Source organism: Protopterus annectens, chromosome 3.part0 (genome assembly GCF_019279795.1).
Source record: "Protopterus annectens isolate FY-2018-M chromosome 3.part0, PAN1.0, whole genome shotgun sequence".
Classification (NCBI taxonomy): Eukaryota; Metazoa; Chordata; order Ceratodontiformes; family Protopteridae; genus Protopterus; species Protopterus annectens.
The window spans coordinates 713276686-713294476 of record NC_056731.1 but is presented as its reverse complement, the minus strand read 5'-3'; the positions used below and the strand labels follow the sequence as shown (position 1 = coordinate 713294476).

The following is a 17791-nucleotide window of genomic DNA, read 5'->3' as shown; positions in this document are numbered from 1 at the left end:
ATCTGCCTATCAGATAGCAACCAAGCAATGTATTTTAATATACATTCCCACTTTAGTTAGACAGAGAACATTTGAAAATTATCCAGATTGTTTTGCTCTTATGTATCGCAGTAATGATTTGTCCTATATTAACAGTGTATTGTGGTAGGTGTACATGGATTTATTGAAATATTGCATAATAAAACTAATTACAGTCATTGTTATGGGCTATACCTAATTGTGTAAGTATGGGTTATATTTTGTTTAGTCTTATGTGTCTGAGGGGTATGCATATAAAGATAAACAAGCATAGGCATGCTTGTTTGTCTTACTGTCATGTCTGTTTGCCAGTCTGTCTCTGTCAGCTGAACACAATCAAGCCTTAAATTTGTATAATGGCTTCATTGTCATTTGCTAAAATACATGCTCCAAAATAGCAGCTAGTGTGATAGAATATGCCTGTCCAACAAAATGTGGGTGGCATAATTGTATGCATAATCTCTAGAGAGGAGCACTTTAAATCTTAATTGGTTGACTTTTAAATATCATTTACGGTCTCAATCGCTGTACCCATTTAAGAATGTGTCGTGTCAAAGTCTATTACATCTATTGGACATCTCTCCCCTCACATAAAAAATACAACCATCAGCTGAGGTTTGAGAGGTCGATAAAGCTTTTAGATTTGGAGGTGTTTTCAGGGAACCCATTTCCTGCGGCTAAGAGTTGTTAATGGAGCTTAAGGAATTACCTATGACTCTTGGTCTGAGAGCAGTTTATTTCAAAGCTCCTGTTCCCCTGTTGAGGCGGAATATGCTGCTGTCAGAGTCGCTTAATGAAAAGTAACGCGTCGCTGATTACACATTTACTTGGGCTCTATGTAAAAAACGTTGTTAATTTAGTATTCTCTCCTTTGTGTGTTTGAATTTGCCATGGCTGAATGATTTAGACAGAAGCTTTCAACAACGGGCGGACTTTTATTTCCTTTCACTGCTTGCACTAGATTAGGATGGTCAACTTAACTGAAATTTCAGCGCCTGGTACTGCCATTAAGCATCACTGCCCTACCATACCCGGAGTGTCACTGGTGTATGTGTTTTCGCACTGGCTGCCTAAATATTTATGACTTAAAATATCTCCCACTGCTTGAAGATTCTGTTTAAATTGTGCAAGAAAGGAGCCATGTGCCTGTAGTTTCACTTAAGTATTACATGACCCCTGCCTCGAAACGTGTGCTGGAATTTGTCCATTCCAGTATAGTAAGTACCACTATAACCAAAGTATAACCAAAATCAGTGCATTCCTGTGGCGGCCCATGTACTAAATACAATCCTCAGTTTAGCTGACGGACGGAGCCTTTTGGTACTCACTGTTCATTTACTCAATGCTCATTGTCAAATCTAGATCTAGGACCTTGTATGGGACAGTTAAGTTGCAAACCACAAACATGACCTAGCATAGTTAAATCCCTGTTATGTCTTTTATTTTTATTACTGACAGTGTCATGGATGTAAAACTGTGTCGTATTATTACTTCCTTAACAGTTTAATTCTATTATACAAATAATTTGCTTTGTTTAAAAGATTGGTTTAGCATTGTCTGCATTAAAATTCATGGTAGCCCGGCTTCAAGCTGTAACAATTCCCCCAGAGAATAGAATTTCGCTATTACTGTCAAGTACCCTTGACTCTTTATTTTTGCCCTTTTATCTGTTACAACTAATTCGAGTTCTTCTGCCCTTTTCAGTTGGAGACATGGTTCTGTGCAAAGCCTGCCCTTGCCACCGAGATCACAGAGAGCACAGCCTTTTGAAATTGAGGGGTTAGTGTCAAAATGAAAATTTCACTTCAAATTACCTTGGCTGATGCACATTTTAGAGACCAGTGCTTCTGTCTTCGCCTTTTGACAGGCTGATCAACAAAGAGGTTCACTGATCTCGATAATACCATCTAGGAGAGCGAAAGTCAATACAATGACAGCGAATATGACTGTATACAATCCAATTACAGCTGATTTTAGATAACCGTGGTCTTGATAAACTCTGCATTAGGACGAGACTACAGTTAAACAGATATCCCAGTATCTGTTTTAATTATCAGACAAACACATATTATAGTCAGCCCCACTGGAATTCTTACCAAAAATACAGAGTGCCTCCTAGAAGCTAATGGCCACTGCCTCGTACCTGCCTGTGTTGGGTGACTTGCTCTCGCCAACTCTCTACACTCGGTTAATTCATAAACACCTTTGACGCTCTGAAGCGTGTCTACCTTAATTAAAAAATAAAATTTTAAATTTAAAAGACAAATAAACAATCAGACAGATACATAAACATCAGTGTGCCGCATGTATTAACCTTTAAATAATATAGAAACAAAGGTGACTTTTTTCAAATTATTTTAGAAAGCACATAGACCGTGCCATTTCATGTGGCATTTATTTTACTCAGGCACTGCATACTGTATACCTCATGGAGCCTAAATATAATGCAAACATAAAACAGAAGATGAAGGAGTGTGCGCTGTTGTATTCATACTAATACCTAGTTAATGTTTTATATGACTGTTAATGCATAACGCGTTAACTTTCTACAGTCGTTACTGCCAAATATTACCAAAAGAGCTGACTAATACTTCCGGGGACTATCAGTTCATGTTACACCTTCATAACCATAAAATGTATTGGAAAATATAATATCTGCGCAGTGCGTACTCACACTGCAAATGTTGAGTTTTTTTTTTTATATAATGCTGCTAAAAGTTGTGCTTGCATTGTATTTTTAGTTTAAATCGTGATTCGTGACCACGCTGTATGCCATACAAATAAGCGGCTGAACAATTTCTTAAAAACAGCTGCATACTCCTCATCCTTGCAACTCTAAAATGTGGAACATTGCCTATGTTAACGAGGAACAAAAGGGCAAAATGCAACACCTTGCTAAGAACTTCATCCAAGAAGCTCATAACATGGTTAATATGTGTTTTGACCTACACAGAGTTATGTTGATGAAGCGATACGATTAAGAACTAGTTATCACGGATATTTGTTAAAAAACATTCTTAGTGAATGTGCGGCATACCCTTACAATGTGTAACAGGAAATTGTAAGACTCAAATCTTCAAATGAGGAAAGTTCCTCATAAGAGGCACAGTTGACCGACACGCCACAAAAGTAATACGGCGTATTTATGAAATGTACAGGCTAATGTTAGCTGTAGGAAAATGCATGGCCAAATAAACACGTGTAAACGTGTTGGGTTATCTTATTTAGTCTGCATTCGCATGCCGTTTTTATTGGTCTTCCGCATTATCCACTTTTTAAATTATATTTTGAGAGAAATCATGCAGCGTGTACTTCAAACTTGTTATACATCCTCTTTACCTGATGGAATTTGGACTGTGTGTGTGTGTGTGTGTGTGTGTGTGTGTGTGTGTGTGTGTGTGTGTGTGTGTGTGTGTGTGTCGCGCGCCCATAACCGACATTGTATTCTTTACAAAATGCCAAAGATACACAAGACAATTTTGACTATTTCTGTTAGAATTACAGAGCACCCATTAATACTTCAAATCAGACTATTTATTATAGTGAACATAATTTAAATATCATTGCAGTTGTAAAGATAATATGTGCAGTTGTGTAAACTTCAAAGACGTGTTGTATGTGAATTATTTAATAACGCGGAACTTGGGGAAATGTCCAAGAATCTTCAAAAGTGTAACATTGGCATGCCTCAAGAGACAGTTATTTATAACTCCTCTTAGTTCTTTCTCGTAAACATTTAAGTTGTAAACGTCGATATTCGCATAATACTTAACGAGGTTTTTAAACATGATCATTAAATATTTTCACAACATTGATCCATTGTAAAGTTTGCACAAATAAATTCTTTAACTCGGCGATAAGGAAATGCATTTTCCTTAAACTTATAACGATGTCTGTAGTTCTAAAAGGCGTTATAATTAAATTGTTCCAGTCTTCCTTAAGATATTCAGTTATCTTTTAAATAAATCGCACACAATGGGGAACTCGTTATGAACAAAACATTTTGTTCCCGGATTTAGAAAATGAAATAATGTCTTTGTTTGTTTCCAGGTGGGGCAAATTTGAAAGTTCTTTAATCCCACCAGCAATACTCCCAGTAGATCGTCCAAGTGAGGTGGTTTCGAGAATGGCCCCCTTTGTGGTGGCCCATGAAACAGTGGTGTTGCTCAAAGCTTGGTTTAATGTACTATGCCTAAAAAGGGGGTCGTGAAATACACCATCTACCCAGTTCCTGAGTGTGGTCACTGGTGAATCCTGATGTCTCTCCATGACAGTAACAGGTGTAGATGCTACTGGACTGGATGTCACCTGACGTTTCAACATACAAGACGGATACTCTGTTTGGTTCAAAGAAGTAGCTGTATGGGCCAAAGACCAGATCCTTGGCTTGGTATCCAGCACCTGTTGACTTTGGTGATAAGACAGTTTAGTCTCGTGGCCTCTCTGCCTTTCAGGTACATCATGCTCACAGTCTTCGACAACATCCTTAAGACAGGGTTTGGGCCTTTCCATCCCTCCTTCTGTAACGGCTGAAACCGCCATTTTCAAAGAGTTTTTGCAATGTTCTGTAGGGCATTGGATTGCTCTCATATGATTATCTAACTGTGGAAAAGGCGGCTTCATCTCACATTCTGAACTTTCGGACTCAATGGTATCGAAGTCTTCCAAGTCACTCAGCTGAAGCTCCTTGTCTTCTCTGCTTGTGCTATCTGGATAGAACACAAAACAAAACAACGAATCAGGGACCCAACATAACACACCTTTTCATAACTTATATATTATTGCAAGAAAACCTTCAGTATTTTTGCTCGCTGAATTAAATAAGCACTTACTTGATAAGAGAAACGAGACTGTTCTAAACAAAATAGCTTACGTTTTCTTATTCCAAACTATATTTAATAGACATTACATGAAAAAATAAACCGTGTTCTATATTTTCTAATCATTTTTATTTAATAAGCAGGCGAACTTTGGAAGACGCAATGCCATTTCTTGAGGCCTAGTGGCTTGCGTCCGTCATAAGGCCTCACGGAATATGTTTATGTCAGTGGGATTAAACTCGCTGTAATAACTGAATATAGTCCTTATCATTTCATACAGTTTTTGTAAGCTATCTAATAGGTTGACTATGTTAGTAAGCAAGTCTAACAGACTTTCAGGTAACCAAACACTGACGTGCAAACACAGATGCCTGGCTCTCAACCTTCTATTTCCAAAAGGAGGAACACTACTTCTCATTATGTGGAACAAATGGGCAAAATGTGGAACGCTTGCTAACAATGACAACTTCATAGGATTGCTAAAATGTGCTATTGTTTGCTTATAAAAAGGTTATTTTAATTAATTAATATGATTCAGTTCTATTTACCATGGATATCAGTTCCAAACGTTTCTTACAGTGAATGTATGACACACATTTTTCATTGTGGAACTTTGAGGTACCTGAACTTTTTAAGACCTCAAATAAAGAATGAGGTACACTTGAGAGGTATGCAAAGATGAATTTATTTCCGAAGTATTTACATTTAGCATGCAAATACAAAAGCTCACCATCGTTGTTTTTATCGCACTTAGTGTTGTCATCTTGGGATTCTTCCTCCCCTTCTTCATATCGTTTTTCATCTGCACATTTGTTCCTTGGCGGCCAGGTCATCTTATTCTCCTTTTTAAGTCTTCTCCTGGCATTTGCAAACCATGTAGAGACTTGGGTCAGAGTCATCTTGGTAATGATGGCCAGCATTATTTTTTCCCCCTTTGTGGGGTATGGGTTCTTGCGGTGCTCCTGCAGCCAGGCTTTCAGGGTGCTGGTGGTCTCTCTTGTAGCGTTTTTGCGCCTCGTACCCCCATCCATTGTGCCATACCTGTAATTAAAAAAAAATAATAATAATAATCCTGGTTTTATCTGACTCTACAATCAGACTATATACTTTGTTTAAGATGTAGATTACAATGTATTGCAATTACTGCAAACTTGTCACAGCAAAGGTTGGTTGTTGTAGAGACGAGGAAATATAGTTCTGTTAAAATTCATTTGACATGTTCCTATCTTGTAAAGTATGCAACTGTCGATTACAATAGATTAAATTTTATCAGATTAGATATCACGTGTACCGTTTATTATATCCGATGAAAAGTTGCCAGATCTTGCATGTGTTTAATCATATATATATATATATATATATATATATATATATATATATATATAAATGTAAATAAAGCTTCTGGTTTGAGAAAAAATATCAAACCCTCGGGGGAAACAGGTTGCAAATGCATGTATAATATTACTTTGCTATAAAGCTTGTCTGTAAACTGCTTCATAAAGCATTTTTCAATAGGCCGTATTTGAATGACTTCAGGGTATAACTCTTAATATAAATAGAATCTATTTTACGATATCCTTTTATTAGTCTTACTCTTAGCTCTTTGTTGAAGAACTTGTTAAGAATGTAGAAGGCATCGGACTGCACATGAATATTTAATTCGTACTGGCAATGAAAGGTCAAGGACATCCAATGGACTTAGAATGGCAAAGGAGGCTTGATGATTTTGGACTAACAAAATCCAAAAGAGAAATATGGGTTGTTTTAGCCATAGTCGGAATATACAGGGTTATTTCAAGAGCAGTTACTAAATATTTAGTAAAAAAAAAAAGATCCACCTGTCTAAAGAAAATTGTCTTTACACATTTCAGAGACAGAAACGATTAACTCTAGAACATGAATTTGGATTATTTACTGAAATTATTATAATTAGTGGCATATCATTTCAACAGTCTGATAATTTCACGGCAGCTTGAAATTAATAGCTGCATTACTTTGTCAGTTCCTAACCCGGCAGGTCGTAACAAGTAAATTATAAGGTCTCCCAAATTCTACAAGCTAAGAAGCGCCACTGTTAGCCCCACGATTTCTCAATCGGAAGATACTTTTAAAATAATAATTCACTTTTATCTTGCATTATCTTATCACCTTAATTGTTCAACTAAAATGTATATACAAAATTTGCATTTCTTACTCACCTGTCATACTGATACTGGCCCAAAGTAGGATCATAGGGATAATAGGCAGCTGCTTGAGCAATACCCGCATGCGCAGATCCAGTCCCATCTTTGGAATCGAAAGTGCTCTGAAAAGAGGGAGGGGGAGACAAGGAAGAAGAGTCATACAGGAACACTGGCACTGGCACTTTTCAGACAGAGAGTGTCTACTACGTTTGTTAGATGGAGCACTATGATCTTAGAGCATTTTGCCTTTAGGAATAACATGAAACGCGAATAGATGCATTCCACATAAATAAATGCATAAATAAATAAGATAAAGTCATGCTGATGAGTTACAGATCACTACTGTGTTGACTTCACAGCTGCTAGCTACTGTCCAAAGTCATGCGCCATTGCACCTTTTAGCCATACCAGGGTAACCCTGTTATTGTAATGCTTATAATCATATTTATTTATAAACATACTTCTCGACTGTACCTCATTATGAGGAATTTTCATTTAGGGTTTTAAAAAAGTCCAAATTGAAATGCTTTGACTTACAACCATTTTTTTAACAAATAGCCATGGCAAATTACATAGAATAACACTGAATCATGTGATTACATTAAAATAACTATAAAACACTGTTTTATTTCATTAATAAGAGTAAGCGGTCGCGTGTGTGCGTGCCCGCGTGTGGAGTGGTGGTGGGGTGGGCTTGTGTTTATTTGTAGCTCTCAACTTCTTTCCTCAAGAATCAAGGACAAAACCAAAATTCGCGTGTGTACAAAGGCCCCAAATCAGTGTTAGTTTTAAATATTAACTTTAATTCATTTAAAAGTTAATAGAATGCTAGGATTTGCATCAACTGGTATTTTCTGAACTGTAAGAAGAATGAATATCTGATATATGGCATTACTGGTGTTCTGTAATCCTCAGTGATTTACAAGAAAATCAAACATGTTATGAGGGAACGGGCAAAAATAGGAGACGCTCTGCCAAACCAAGGACAGTTGAGAAGTATCTGAGAGCACGCATGCGTGTGCATGACTGAAAAAGCTAATGTGTACGTGTTAACACCAGGTCTTTAAAATACAAACAAGTTTCGCAGCTCTATTTTGTATCTAATGCTTACTAGACAAATTGTGGAGGAAATACGAGGTATACCCATACAATGAGAATGTTCTCCTTTAAGTAGGAATCTGCCGATTTGTATAGGCATTACTAATTTTAATTCAGGGCGAGTATTCTGTTACTTACACCTGCACTGAACTTGTCATGTTCATATACAGCTTATTTTAAAGGGCTGACCACTGATTAGCAGTATTATTGTCACCTTCAGAAGCAGAATATCCAACCGTAGTTAATAGAACTTCTAATTTCTGACAACCACACTGCCATGCTTCCAGTTTCTAGAGAGCAGAAGCTCACTGTTAATGAAATATTCAGTTAGTTGTTACAGTTACTTTTTTTCTTTTTTCCACTCAGAACAGTTTAATCCAAACTACTAAACAAATATAATGTGCGATTCTATAAATCCAGCTATCGAATGACAGTTGTTGGTTAATACCGTCGAGATAAAAAAGACTTACCAAAGAATAAAAGGCAGAAGCATCTGCACCATAAGCAACATAATTTCCATAGCCTTGGCTACCGGCATACGGGCTCCCATAGACTCCTAGGGCAGCTGCAGAATTCAGTTCGTGCCTAGCTGTGGCTAATAGCCTGCTTTCATACACAGGACAGTATACAGGAGTCTGAGTTGATGCACCAGCTCCGGAATCTGTCAGAGTCCGGCTTGTGGATTCACAGCAAGTCGTCAGAGAATTGGTGGTCATGAGAAACTGCAAAGAAAATACGTTATTAGCAGGACCAGCGGAGAAAAGAGCATCAGTCTGCCTGTGTATCTTCTGTGTCTGGCTGTCTAAACACACACACACACACACACACACACACACACACACACACACACACACCTTTGCTATCAGGTCGGTTGCCTAATGCCTATGCAGGTATGTAACAGTTAAGTTACCTACAAGTGGCAATAAACCTGTTCAAGTGAATGAGATAATAAAGTTTTCTTTCTTTTTCTAGTTTTTCCAATTATTCTTGTTATTCTTCTGATAATTATATTATTATTGTTATTATTATTACTATTATGTTAATTTCTTGGACAAGGCCATTTCACGTTTCAACAGACCTTTTGCAAATCCCCTTAATAGGTAGAGCATTGACAGGGCTATACACCTTTATTCACTGAAAATATGATTCAAAACAAAGACACTACAACTACGTATTCCAGAATCCCAAAATGTACAGAATAGTTCACAACAAACTGAGTAAAATAAAATGGCACAATGCCCAGGGACGGTATTTTAAAATATTATGATGTGAAAGTGAAGTTCTAGGTATTATAATACAATTTGCGTCCCCCACCCCCAAGATCTTTACTTTGAAATGACTGATCGTGTTAAGATTAGGAGTAAATCCAGGCACACTTGACAAATGAACGCAGGAGGAAAGGAACTGCCAGTGCCAACATGTACACATTGCACACTCAGTAATGCCCCTCCCCCTCCCACGCACACATATTTACAAATTCACCAAATATTCAGATAACATTTGGAATGCTAGATACTTACTCTTTTATTGTGTAATATTAGAGATAGTATCGGTAGAACGAAGCAGCCAGTAGGCTGCCAACTATTGCAGAGTATACTTGCATCCAAAAATCCTTACCTGGGGTCCTGAGGAATATGTGTATCCAAACTGGGGGTAAGACATGGTACACCAGTCCTCAGTAAGAAGCAGAAACGTGAGGCTGCTGTCTGATCTTCAAGCGATTGCAGCTGTGCTCGACTCTACTGTACCAATTGATTGGTAACCACGGGCTCCTAGATGCTTATAGGAGGAAACAGAATACCATATTTAATTTATTTATGTGCATCTCCAACTTTCACAAATGCCATTCATCTAGCGTTGCTTCATGGCATCTGTCTACACTACATTTTCTATAGAAGAAAAACCAACACTGCAATTTGTGTGTATGAGATTGGTAACTTCTTTAATCATAAATACATATTTTGCAAAAAAAGGGGAAATGTGTGAAACACGTCAACCTCGCTGTGCCATGCTTTAAATTACAGCAACTCTGACGTCAGATAAAAGCCTTGTCAGTCTAACCTGCCTGCAACTTTTCTATACAGTTTTACCAAAATATATTGTCAGAAATACAAGCATTGCATGTCATGAATGGCAATCAAATCATGAATCCATAAATAAATATTTAAGCAGCATACTTTAAAAGTATTGTACACAGCGATGCAAATCCCTTTGCATGAAATCGTGTGGTATGTACTAAGTCCTTCTTTTCCCTGAGTCACTGAATGATGGAAGCACGTTTAATGAGAAATTAATTAATGAGCATCTATCTCTCCCCGCCCTCGTGTAATAATTAGTCTCAATTACAAATGAGACAAATGAAAGGCCTCACTTGCCATTTCTCACTTAAGATTTAATCGACTCATAATTTAGTCTAACAACGGCGCAGAGGAGAAGAGATGGCATTAAGTTTGTTTTCATCCATCTCCCAGACTTATACCAATAAAATATACATGTTTGGTGAACTTCTAACTCGTTCAAAGAATCAATAAATTATTAAACCTTAATACCGTGGTAGAAAATGATACAGAAAACAGGCATTTTGACCCATACAAAGGCTACGAATGTAACACAACTGTACTTTATTTATAGAGATAGGGAGCTCACACGCCCATAGAAACACACACACGCACGCACACGCGCACACACACACACACACACACACACACACACACACACACACACTCTTACTTTAATCGTCAAACATTATTTAAAGAAGAAAATAAGTCTTAGTGTTTCACCATACACTTACGAATTACATTCATACTTGCATATGGTTTGCTTATATGGAATAGCCCAAGAATAATTGTATCTACCCCCCAACACACACACGCATTATCACTGTGTTTTCGGGTCATCCTTGCTTTGGGATATCCTTTTTCTTAATAATTCTGAAGTCACAAGTAAATGACCGTAAAATATGAGTAATGCTGACAATAACGACATATGCCTTTATTTGGAGACAGGGGGCAGCTCAGTTAATGACTTTTGTTTAACAATACACTCGCATGTTGTGCAGTTTTGCGCTGCTGACACACTCATTGCTATATGCAAAGGAAATCACTCATCAGAATTACAAATATGCACAATTAAAGAGATGCGTTTGAATGCCGTGTGCCGCACATTTCAACTCACTTCCAGACATGGCAGAAAAGTTCATGCAGGTTTACGAACTTAAATCATATCTGCAGGGGTATAATACATTTTCAGTGGTCTCACCATATGAATCATGCTGCATAAGCATTTCCTCTTTTCAGACCTTTTATCCTGTTTAGGAAATTGGGATAGTGCCACCAAATCAGATACACTATCGATCGGTATTTTTCACTTGTGACATACATACCATACATACATACATACACAAATAAATATATAAATAACATACATATATAGTATTAGCATGTATTTTATGAGGAAAAAGCTTCTCATTTGTAATTACGAGTGTTGTTTGTTGGTAGTGGGTTTAAGCCTTACTTTTTGCCTCAGAGTCACATATTCGAGCAGCATTTTGAAGCAAAACCACATACAGCACTAAAAATCTTGGGCTATGCTTCATCCCATTACACTCAGCAACGCACTCGCACAGAAGCGCTGGCCTTTATTTTTTAACACTCTTTATTAAGGATAAACAAGAATGAAAGATGGTTTACAAAAACAAAAGTTTTGGCATCGGTTTGACAACAAGCTATACCGTATTAAACGAGCAAAATGAAAAAGTTCCATCAACCATTCTTTTCCAAACACGATTTAAAAAGTTGACACCATTCTTTTAAAAATAAAGTTTTGTCAACCTCAGGACTTTGGTGGACTGCTGTAGAAACAACAGGAAAGCTTTATTTAACACAATCGGCAATAATGACAGACTCAGAGCAAGTGGTAATAAAAACAGAAAAATAATGTAAACAAGTTATTTTCTGGCTAATGCACGAATTGGTTTACCTAGATTCCAAACATGCAAGAAGAAAGATTAATCTTCGCAAAGATCATATGGGACTTAACAACCACAGTGGGACGCTCAGTCTACTCTCAACTTTGGTTTACTAAACGAAAAAAAAATTAATAATGACATCAGGTTTAGCAACGCTGTGGTAACGTTAAACAGTTTCATCCCCTAATGCCAGTTCAGCACTTTTAGTAAGGAAGCAGACATCTAACAGTATATCTCAGTTCACATCCTATTATTCTTTTCAAGCCCAGTTTATGAAGCCCGTTCCCCAGTTTGGAGGTGGCAGACACTGGCGGGGGCGCAGTGTTTCAAACCTATAGCTAAAGAAGCCTGGCCCTTGTTCTGCTCTTTCATGGCTCTAGTATGAGTACTGTTTCATGATGTGCAGACCTGCATCAAGAGATTCCAGGGTTCCGACATGTGAATAGCTCTAGGGTCACACTCTAATTAATGATGATGTTCTTCTCTTCTCCCCAGCTGGAAGACTGCCTTCCAGAAACGAATTTGCCCACCCTGACAGCTCGATTGAGGATGATTGATGACTATCTAGAGACCAGAGTCAACATAATATAATATCTCCTGCATAATTGCTTTAATTTACCAGTGAACATTCTTGTCACCAAATTGAGTTAGGCTATAGAAACAACGTCCTTACAGCGTTAAAGGTTTGAAAAATAATGAAGACTGGGGTGAATTTAAATTAACCAGACAATACTGCAATGCTGACTGCCTAAAGAAAAATGTGGGTCTATTAGATGAAACTGCACTAATAATTGTTTTTAAATAGGTTATTGATTTGTTCAAGAAATATATCCACTTAAGTTAAGCTTAAAGTATGAGGTGACAAAAGTGCTAAGCCACAAATAGCTACCTGAACAGAAACGTTGATTCCTATAGTTGCTTTTGTTTAAATGTGTGGTCTTAACTTCAAATTATCTAGGTCTACTTACAACTAAGGCTGGGCTGTCAGGAAAGCAAGCCCGACACACAGATGGCACAAGAGGTGACCATTTGCAATTTGGAAAAAAAAGTGGACAGGCGTTTTCTCTCAGCAATAACACTTTAGCCCAGTGAACAATTCAAACCAGGCTTTCCTCTATGGAATTCTGATGCACTTCACTGTGGTTTGCAATCTCTTTTCCTGACGTTATTCTGCAAACTAGACTCAGCATCACAGTTGCCACACAACAGATTAGGTGTCTAGTTGAAATAACTGTGGCCAAGAAATCTCACAATGTCAATCACTGTACACTGACAACTTTATATTTATGCATTTAAATAAAAAATAAAATGAAGAGAACGTGTTTAAAAATGGTCGCATAATGAAATAAGTTCCCGGTTATATAATACACAGCAATGCACTTTAAAGGGGCAACTGTAGAAATTTTCTTTGCGCCTGACGGGTGAAACCTTAAACTATTTTATTATGTAAAACAGAGTTCACATAGAATATTTGCATAATAAACTATCCAGGCTGCCCTTCTTGTACAGAATGAATTTTTGAATTTGTAAAGCTGTGTAAACATCTCATTACTACCCTTCTAAAAAACTGATTTAATACACTGGACTTAAATGTCAGTGTGACATTCCGCAAAGACAAATAAAGTTTGTAATACAAGCACGATGACAATTTTGTGGTGACTTTCCTAGTCAGTTACTGGAGATTTAAAGAATACTATTTCCAGTTACGGACCCATTATAGTTACAGGCCTTCCAGTATCACAGACTTCACACACAGGGCCGTTATTGTTGTTATTATTATTACTATCATCATCGTCGTCATCATCATCATCATCATCATCACCATCATCTACTGACGGTTTTATAACTCTGGATAGAATGGAGATTTTCATGCAATTTCTGACCGCAAACTACGTGCCCCAATTGTAGTACCTAACTTTATCTTACGGGAACTAACGGACATAGACATGGATCATTGCTATGTATTTCATATCCTGTAACAGAAAATAAATAAATAAAAGAAAACACTTCTGTATATAAATATGTCTTAACTGCTGGTCAGCTTGACAGGTGGTATGTGACAATTGTGATCTATCATAAATTAAGAAACAGCGTTTTACAAACATCAGGAAAAGAAAACGTAGGAAGTTACCATACACAAGTAAGCCGAAGAGTTTATTTACCTACTGAGTCTAAATAACAATTAAAACTTGGGGAAATATCATAATCCATCTTCGGGATTAGAACGCGCGCGCTCGCGCACACACACACACACACACACACACACACACACACGCACACTGCTGTTCCCTTTTCTGTATAGTCTAATCTTCCCGTAATATTTGGGTTTATTAGTGTGCACTTTTAAAAATACAAGGTTCGCTACAGCCGATGGGTATAAATACCAACTTTTCTTGCCTTAAACATTTAAAGCAATCAATATAAATTTATATATGTTAGAAAACTCCACACAGGGTACACTTAGGACCATTGCACAAAACACTGAATGAAAAGGTCTTATATAGCAAGCAGGACTTAGAATAATAAATAGTCAAAATGGACTTTCCAAAATAAAAGAGAAAAAGCAATAAAAAATAGAAGTCATAAAGACATAGTCAATGTTTTTTTAATAAGGCATAGTCTTTACGAACCACTCAAGCTATTTCCCTTATAGCAAAAAATGAAATACGCTTGCTATCAATATTTCACTGTTAAGGTGGACATGCTGATATTAATGACACAGTTAACGCAAGTGATAAATAACGAGGCATTTCACTATATTTTCTTAATTGGCATTACCAACCCCTTAGGCCTCCTAAGACATTTGCTTGTCTTTTTTATAGAACAGATTAAGATAAAGTCAAAATCCGCTGAAATTGTATGGTTTAGTGTAGTAATGACAGTATTGATATACATATTTTATCGTTCCAACTATTATTATTTTTCAAAGTTGAAAACTTATGCACTGGCTTAATGACACACGCCTTGTAACAATCACAATAGAATGCATTCAGCACTTTTCTTTGGATAAAAATATTGCATAGTCCAACCGTTAAACGTCGTTGTTAACAAGGGAACACCTAAACATTAAACAAATTACTCGATTCACCACAAATGGTAGTTTTGTATATGCGGGTATGCGTGCACTTGTGTATGTGTGGATAGATGTGCTGAGGTGTGAGTCAAAGCTACATTCTCGGGAAATTCTTGACCTAGATGCATACAGGTGCAACATTTTTCACTCAATTGAATAAACTAGTCTGAATTTGTATTAGCTTGAAAAATCATTTCATTAGCTTGATAAATCATTGTGGTTTAGGCAACTATTCGCTCAGTCCTGCCACTAGAGCACCATATAATTTGAAAAATAATATCCCAGTTAATAATAGTAATAATAAAAAGTTATAAGAAAAAGTACATATTTCTTTACCTGCTTCGGCAGTACTTCATCACAAAAAGACATCCTGTTAGTGATTTTCCGTTGCCAAACAGATCATCTTTTCTTTTCTGTTTCACTTTGGAGAGAGCTAAACAGAACTACGCAGGCAAACCCATTCACAATACAATACCTGCCTGTATTAGAAAACTGCTTCAGTCCCTGGGCGCCACATTCACTTCACTAACCCCCTGTACAATAGTGACGTTAAAGTGAACAGCAATACAGATCACAGAATTTCTCAGTGATTAACACTTTCCAGACAGACTCTCGGGTCCACAATTTTATAAAATAAATTATAGTTCTCTGGCAATGGGTAATTTCTATAATTAGGACAATATGATTCAAATAAGAAAACGTTTGTTTTATTGAACAGATATATAGGGCAATATATAGCTAAATAGCCCATGTATGCTATGCTTAGGAATGCATTCACATTATTTTTATTTCACATAATATTATGAGGTTGAGTAAGCTGTAAAGCAAACATGTTTTTTTTTGTTACTGTGCACTGCAGTGTGCAGTTAAAAGTTTTATAAGTGATAAATTAATCAGAGTGGATGGCTTTAACACACACACACACACACACACACACACACACACACACACACATGTATGTATGTATAAATCACACACATATATAAAACACACACACAAGTGTGATGTTATGCATTTCTCCTTAATCCTCCCTTTGAGTAGACATCCAGCAGACAGTTCTTCTACTCAGTTAACCTTTTATATCTTAAGCAGGACATTCCATATCCTGGAACTGGTGACAATTTTTATTGTCGTTGCTTTTACACTAAATTTTTTGTTTGTTTTAAAAACATTTCACAATATCCTATAATATTTCAATTTCAATATGGAGTTAGCAGATGGTTAAGCTAATCTGAGGGAATTATTCTTGGACAATGCATGTACATGAAAGCTACTAAGTAATACATCATATTTATTAAGGTAAGATAGTATTACATGCTATGGGCATTTCATATGTTGTTTGTAAGGTCATATCTAGATATTTTGATGTTAAATAGTTCAGAGACATTTAAAATACTAGGAAAATGGTTAGCCAGTAGAGGTTGACATATTAGAACAGTGGTCAAAACCTGGGATTGTAAGGCTCAGAAACCAAGGAACTGTAGCCAGGTTTGGTAGTAATGACTTGCACTTAGTCATTGCTGTGGCTGACTAAAAAAAAAAGATAAGGTGATAATGCTCCATGTGTATCCATGGATACTTTGTATATGGGAGCTGTATCTTGCACAGCGCGATAGATAAGGCAGTAAGACAGTGCTTTAATAATGTCCAGTCCTTAAGTTTAGAATTCAGCTGATATAGCATTTAGATAGCTTATTAAAAGTAATATAACTAATCTGATTTTTGATGAATATGTTGTACAAAGCAGCAATCTAAAGACAGTTAACCCATTTAAAAAAAATCATAATGGTCAATTCTTTTGGCTGTTTCTCACAAGACATGAAACCCTTAATGTGAGCCATATGACCTGGATGCAAGTAGGAGAAAGGACAGAAGAGAAGCCACCCAAAAATGGATGGGAGTGACTAGCCAGTACTGGCTCAGTCATCCAAGGGAGATGAGAGTTGTATAAATTTTACTATATCACTGTCCACTGGAACAAGGCCGCAGAAGTAGATATATGCATTTAAACTCTCAGGAGAAATTGACCAGCAAGACAATGTTGCACTCCAGTCTAGCATGGCAATTGTACAGAAGAGGACACTCATCTCACTCATGACAGTGTAGGGGTGATGTACATTGCCTGATGGCCAACAGAATGAGACCCCTAGATGTTACATACAAAAATACCTGTGGTCAGCAGGAAGGAAATGACAGTAGGTCTTCACTGACTTCCCTGCCTGGGCCATTTAATGTGAGGTTTCAGCTATTGGGTTCCCCTCCATGTGAGCAGCCCTGCTGTAGTATGCAACATAGCGATAAGCTACAGAGGAAGGGAGAGAGGTTGTGGACATGGCTAGTGGCCAGACTGTCTAGGAGTCCAAGGCAAAATTTGAATTATCTATGAGTAGCTTAAAACTTCTGTAATGTTAGAAAAAGGCTACATTTAGTTCTGGACCATAACCCTTCAACAGGAGCAAACCCTCACCGGCACTGTGTGATGGTGGGGGATTAACGTTATAAGCATCATTTTGTCATTCAGTAGTGTCTTCTAATCTAGTCTAATCAGTCAGCATATGGTATCTTCTCAGTCTTTTCACAAACCTTTCATATCTCAGTGTCAAAAATCATAAAATAAGATCGAATTGCATGA

At 37.1% G+C, this 17791-nt stretch overlaps 1 protein-coding gene across 1 annotated transcript; it reads right to left on the bottom strand.

The window, feature by feature from the left end:
* Nucleotides 1-3072: 3072 nt before the first annotated feature.
* Nucleotides 3073-15673, bottom strand: IRX4 (iroquois homeobox 4). Its single transcript, XM_044065084.1, has 6 exons — nt 15496-15673; nt 9737-9898; nt 8590-8841; nt 7037-7143; nt 5569-5879; nt 3073-4727 (listed from the first exon to the last, which is right to left on the bottom strand). The coding sequence occupies exons 2-6, from the start codon at nt 9779-9781 to the stop codon at nt 4006-4008; spliced, it is 1437 nt and encodes a 478-aa protein (XP_043921019.1). The 5' UTR covers nt 9782-9898; nt 15496-15673; the 3' UTR covers nt 3073-4005.
* Between the last annotated feature and the right edge of the window lie 2118 nt (nt 15674-17791).